Source organism: Garra rufa, chromosome 8, assembly GCF_049309525.1.
Source record: "Garra rufa chromosome 8, GarRuf1.0, whole genome shotgun sequence".
NCBI classification, from domain to species: Eukaryota; Metazoa; Chordata; class Actinopteri; order Cypriniformes; family Cyprinidae; genus Garra; species Garra rufa.
Window position 1 is genome coordinate 5,484,134 of NC_133368.1, and position 6,193 is coordinate 5,490,326.

Consider the following 6,193-nt stretch of genomic DNA (forward strand, 5'->3'; position numbering starts at 1 on the left):
TTAACATATGAAGAATGTTTGCCCATGTTTCTTTTAACCTTTAACAGGCAGAATTACCCTAATCAATAATTCCATTCAGTCAAAACATGAACTCACTGCTTGTCTTTTTACCTCTAGATACTAATGCTGTGCATGCTGTGATATTTCACATACTTTATTTAATTCTACTATAGTGCAAAATTAACTTCATCTAAAATATGAGCATATACCTAAACAAATCGGTCATCTCGTTTATGTGACAAAAGATGTGCTGCTGTGGACAGTAGAGGGCGCTGCACACTCTATATCAGTGGTTCTCAACCTCTTTGACCCTCATTTGACTCCCACTCATTGTCCACAGCTATATTTGAATGAATTTTAGAGCTTGGCATATGTAGAAGAAATTTACTCAATATGAAAATGTATATGGTGTTTTAATACTTTATTAATTTACATAGTGCTGATATGTTGAGATGGCAGAGACATCTGAGAATTTTTGTGGCCATGGAGTCATATGGGTACATTTTTTGAGCTTTATACATCATCTGATCATCATAAATATCATAAATAAGCAACTATTTGAAAATCTGGAATCTGAGGTTGCTAAAAAAAATCATTAAGAAAATCGCCTTGAAATGTATCCAAATGAAGTTTTCAGCAATGCATATTACTAATCAAAGATTACGTTTTGATGTATTTACGGTGGCAAATTTACAAATATCTTCATGGAACATGATCTTTACTTAATATCTTAATTATTTTATAAATTAAAAATTGATAATTTTGCCCCATACAATGTATTTTTGGCTATTGCTACAAATATACCCATGCTACTTAAGACTGCTTTTGTGGTCCAGGGTCACATATGAGCATTCCAGCAGTGTAACTCTTTGATTCATATTTGACACAATTTGTTCACCTACTCAAGAAGATACCACATAACTGCAGCACTAGTTATAAGTGCTAGGTGTGGGACTTCACTGCATGAACCCATTGTAGGAATTACAGCACATCACTGAGTGTGTCCTCAGATGCGGGCTCAGCCAATCCAAGCAGCTTCAACAGGGTGAAATAGGAGAAAATCCAGGGCCGAGATATATCCTGTGTCTGCTCCATCCCTTCAGCCTCCACAAAAAGACCCCTGTGAAACTTTAAGTGTTGCTCCAGTGCTGCCCTCTGCCTGTAATAGAGAGAAAATACACTTTACAAAATTGTTCCTACACAGTTAAAGGATTAGTTCAATTCCAGAATAAAAATCCACAATTCCATTACTCACCCAATGTCACCCAAAATGTTCATGCCTTTCTTTTTTCAATTGAAAAGAATTAAGGAGGAAAACCTTGCAGCATTTACAAAAAAGATAAAACAACGGCAGACAATTTTAAAGTTGGAGGACAAAATGAGACTTTTTCACCCTACCTTGCCTTTTTGAACCAAAGTACTAGAGTAAAAACCTTTATTTCTTTTCAACTGAAGAAAGACATAGGGCTAATAGCAATCGTTTTGTCTAATGTCAGCATTGCCAAACTTTTGTAAAATTATTTTAATTCAGCCACTACAGCTGTTAGATGTTTTCACACTAGGAACCATAGTTGATGATGTTCTGAATGAACGTGAGCAGAGATGTGTGTTGCATTTGTGACATACCTGGCAAACAGTTCAGCCTGCAGTCTGGCCTCCTCTACAGCATACATTGCTGCTTCCTCTTCCTTCCTCCTCCTCTCCTCAGCAGCTTTCCTTCTCTCCTCCTCCTCCTCCTGCCGTCTGCGCAGGTACTCCAGTCTCTCAGCCTCTTCCATCTGTGACAGCTTCCTGAGCTCCTCCTCCTTCCGAGCTTCCTCTTCCCAACGCTGACGTTCCAGTTGGGCTGAAAATGAGGACAGTCATTCATTCATTAGTTCACTTATTCATAAAGCATTGTGTTTGTAGGATATTTACATTTAATGTTTTAATGTCTAGCAGACACACACTTAGGTGATTTAAGCTGCATAGACTGATGGTAATAGTCTGTGGGCTTGGCAACAATGCCTTACAGTGGCCATAAAGCCTTTTTAAGTACCCTCTTGAATCATAAAATGACCAATGGCACTCTCTACAGACTTCATGGTCATGTGCAAGTGAAGGACACAAGACCACAAGTCTGTCAAGTGTGCCATTTGGGACTGTACTGTGGTCAGTATTGCTTTTATCAAGGCTGAAATCCAGACCATGGCCACATTACAGCATAAATGTTTGAAACTGTTGTATGTATTAAATCAGCAGTAGTGGGTTAACTCATGCAGATCCTGTAGTATATTTTCAGAGTAGTTCTACACAACCAGATATCAAGACAGTCACATAATAAGGGCCTTGACCTATCAGAAACCATGACTCCACAGGTATTTACCAGCTTGTCGTTTCTCCTCTTCCTGTCTTTCTCTCTGGAGCCGTTCCAGCAGCCTCCTCTTCTCCTCCTGTCGGCGTCTTTCTCTGTCCTTCTCTGCCCGCTGTCTCCTCTCTCTCTCCATCTCCTCCTCCTGTCTTTTTTGTTTCTCATCTTCTTCTCTAATCTTCCGTAACCTGCATATGTGACAGTGAAAGTTTCTTGCCAGTATCTGCGGGATATGGTGTTTTGTTACAGTATTTGTTTCCAAAAACCAGTGACATGCTGTACCTTGCTTCCTCTGCTCTCTTCCCCTGTTCTTCTTCCAGTTCCAGCCTCATCCTCTCTTCTGTCACCTCCTTTTCTTGCTGCCTCTTCTTTTCCTCCTCTCTCTCCCTCCGTTTCTTCTCCACCTCCAGACGCCGCCGCTCGGCCCTTTCAGCCAGTGCTGCAGCTTTTTTGTCTGTTTGGTTAGTTGGAACTTCGTTGCTTTTAACCTAATGGTAAAATCAGTTTAATAGCAATGAGGCAATAATAATTAGTTAAAATAAAGTATCCAAAGCAAGTAATCATATGGTTTTATTCAACAAAACTGTTAAAATGCATAATGTATTATAAACAATAAAGCTGTACATTACACATTATAACAAATGACTGCAGAGGGCGCCAACGGCCTGACGATTGTTTTTGAAATTTACCGCGGGATCTAACCCTTGTTTAATATTGACTAAACCACATTTAATTCAAATGTCCACTTAATCTTTAATATTTGTCCATTTCTGTACTACAGAAATGCTACAAGCACTGTAATTTCTTGAATATGTGGACATAAACCTTTAGCATTTATGTAAACTGAGCTGCTCCGACGTGGAAGTAGGTAAGCTACACGCATGTAAATAATTAAAGTGCATATATTAAATCTGCATGGCATATATTTAATTCAATCGTTAGTGAATTGTAGTGTTTGTGAATTCACAATAGTGTTTTCACGATGCGTCATCAACACTGAACACAAACAATGCCACTGAACCGAACAAAACTCGCATATTTTGCTGATTATTGCTGTTGAAAATGGTCAATTATTGTCATGTTTTGGGCTGTACTAATCAGTTCGACAGGGAAAACAATTGGAGACTATAGACTGCCAAAAGTTATAACAAATCAAGGAGAACAGTGCAAAAAAAACTGTCTGAGGAGCAAAAGGTGTTTGGCCAAACTGAACTGGGATTTCCAGGGCAAGAATCCTGACAACATTTGTGTTTGTTCTTGTCATTTCCAGTCAGGTAGGTGAAATATCAGGCTAATATCTTAACTAATCCTGCTTGTACAAATCTTTACCACCTATTGACTTTAGTTTGTCAAAATATTGCGCCCTTTCCTGCTTAAGTCCTTCTCTGTATGATTTAGCAGATTCCACATGTTTTTGCCATGGTTTAGACAGAATAAATTAGCAGAGCAATGTATTCAGTAGTACATTAACTGTGCAATCCATGCTGTTGTTCACATCAGAGTATGGCCAATATGGCCATGCATCTGGGTAACTGACCAAATTGTGACATAAGTAATTTTTAAATGGGTTTAATCTATCATGCAGCCTTGGAAAACGGTCTAATAATGCATTTCATGGATTCTCATTTGTGAAATGCACCACTTCCGGCATTTTGCCAGTTACTTGACTCGGGCAAGTTGTAGTCGAGGAATTTTCAAGATCGAGTACTCGCATTGAATCGCGGAATCGTGACAGCCCTATTCAAATGAATAGCTAGCTGTTACATGAGAAATACTCACGTCGTTGCCTGGCTCAGATTTGGTGGGTTGTGACTCAGATTTAGTGGGGTCTGAGGCCGGAGGGACTGCTGACTGAGGAGGCATGTGGATGAGAGACAGCGGTGCTGGGCTGCACGGGCCGCAGTGGGACGCCATCCCCATTGAGGTGCTTCTGATGGAGCTTTGTGAGAGCCTGTGAATGCTGGCATCTGAATGAGCTGTAATGACTGAGCGCTGCGATTTGTAAGTGCTGCAGACTGATCTGGGAGAGCATTCTTGTGCTTCATGTGTGCCTGTACTCTCTGAGTCTGTATCAGCATCCATATCATCTTCAGAGTCAATATAAGTGTGTTCTTGTGTGTTCTCAGTGTTTTCTAGTTGGTCGTCATCCTCTGAGTCAAGAGTCGTCACCTCTTTCTCATGGGACATCTGTCTCTCAGGCTTATTCACTGGATTTGCCATCCATTCAGCATCCTGTGGCCGAGGTTTTCCTAAAAAGTAACACTTTACAATGAGGTTCATTAATTAACGTCATTTACATTAATTAACGTTAGTTATCTACACTGGTTAACATGAACTAAGAATGAACAATACTTATACAGCATTTATTAATCTTCGTTAATGTTAATTTCAGCATTTACTAATGCATTATTAAAATCACAAGTTTTTTTGTTAACATTAGTTAATGCACTGTGAACTAACATGAACAAAATGTCTTCTAAGGGAGTATCATAAGTGAGGAGTAAAGTGCAATAAAAAAAAGAAAATTAACACTAGTTATTCTTCAAAAATATGTAAAAACAGTAATATTGTGAAATATTATTACAATTTAAAATTACAGCCTTCTATTAAAATATATTTTAAAACGCAAAGCTACCTTTTCAGCATCATTACCCCAGTCTTTAGTGTCACATGATACTTCAGAAATAATTCTAATGTGCTGCTTTTGTGCTACAAACACATGCTATTATTATGATCAATGTTGAAAACAGTTGTGCTTATTGATTTATTGTTTTCGTGTTTTTTTTTAAATAGAATATAAAGTTAAAAATTGGAAATATAGTAATTTTATAACATTATACATTTCTAACTGTCATGTTTTATGTTTTAATGGTTCCTAAAAAAAAAAAAAAAATCACACTCACCCCAAACATTTGAACAGTAGTTCACATAAGAATTTCCTTCTCTTAAAAAGAAGCTGATGCTTTATTTCTAACAATTGTCTGGACACTTTTAAGTGTTGAATCATATGTGACCCTGGACCACAAAACCAGTCATAAGGGTCAATTTTTTGAAATTGTAATGTATGGTTGCAATGAAATTGCAAAATATTTAGCCAAGATACAACTATTTGAAAATCTAAAATCTAAGGGTGCAAAAAAAAATCAAAAATCAAAATATTAAGAAAATCACCTTTAAATTTAAAACACAGTGTAAATTTACATAATATCTTCATGAAACATGATCCTAATGATTTTTGGCATAAAAGAAAAATTTATAATTTTGACCCATACAATGTATTGTTATATTGTTATACAAATATACCCATGCTGGTTTTGTGATCCAGGATCACATATTAATGTTTTTTTTATATAAATTTAAAAATATTGGTAACACTTTACAATAAGGTTCATTAGTTAAACATTAGTTAATGTATTAACTAACATGAACTAACCATGAGCATTTACATTTGTTAATGTATTTACTAATCTTTATTAACGTTAGTTAACGGAAATACAGTTGTTCATTGTTTGTTCATGTTAGTTCACACTGCATTAACTAATGTTAACAAAATTTGAATAATGTATTAGTAAATGTTGAAATTAACATTAACAAAGATTAATAAATGCTGTATAAGTCCAGTTCATTATTAGTTCATGTTAACTAATATGGTTAACTAATGTTAACTAATGAACCTTATTGTAAAGTGTTACCAATATTGCTAATGGAGGCAGCTTACTAGCTTTTCTTAATATAAACTCACCTACAACAAATGCTGGTTGACCCTTTTTCTTTTTAACTTTATCTGTCGAATTCTGGCCTTTCATAGGCTCTTCCTTTTCTTCTTCAACCTCTTCTTTTTTC

General features: G+C 36.6%; 1 protein-coding gene across 1 annotated transcript; it reads right to left on the bottom strand.

Annotated features, from left to right (window-relative positions):
* Positions 1-419: 419 nt before the first annotated feature.
* kiaa2012 (KIAA2012 ortholog) lies at positions 420-4,593 on the bottom strand. The gene is made up of 5 exons (XM_073846390.1): positions 4,130-4,593; positions 2,633-2,838; positions 2,366-2,538; positions 1,627-1,846; positions 420-1,159 (listed from the first exon to the last, which is right to left on the bottom strand). The coding sequence occupies exons 1-5, from the start codon at positions 4,568-4,570 to the stop codon at positions 982-984; spliced, it is 1,218 nt and encodes a 405-aa protein (XP_073702491.1). The 5' UTR covers positions 4,571-4,593; the 3' UTR covers positions 420-981.
* Positions 4,594-6,193: the final 1,600 nt, after the last annotated feature.

What these genes read in the sequence shown, in the direction of transcription:
- kiaa2012 (XM_073846390.1), bottom strand. Translation starts at nt 4,570, where the DNA reads ATGGCAAATCCAGTGAATAAGCCTGAGAGACAGATGTCCCATGAGAAA. An exon ending in AGAGGAGAAACGACAAGCTG is followed by an intron (nt 1,847 to 2,365) that starts GTAAATACCTGT and finishes CCTCATTTTCAG; the next exon opens with CCCAACTGGAACGTCAGCGT. An exon ending in CAGGCTGAACTGTTTGCCAG is followed by an intron (nt 1,160 to 1,626) that starts GTATGTCACAAA and finishes TCTCTATTACAG; the next exon opens with GCAGAGGGCAGCACTGGAGC.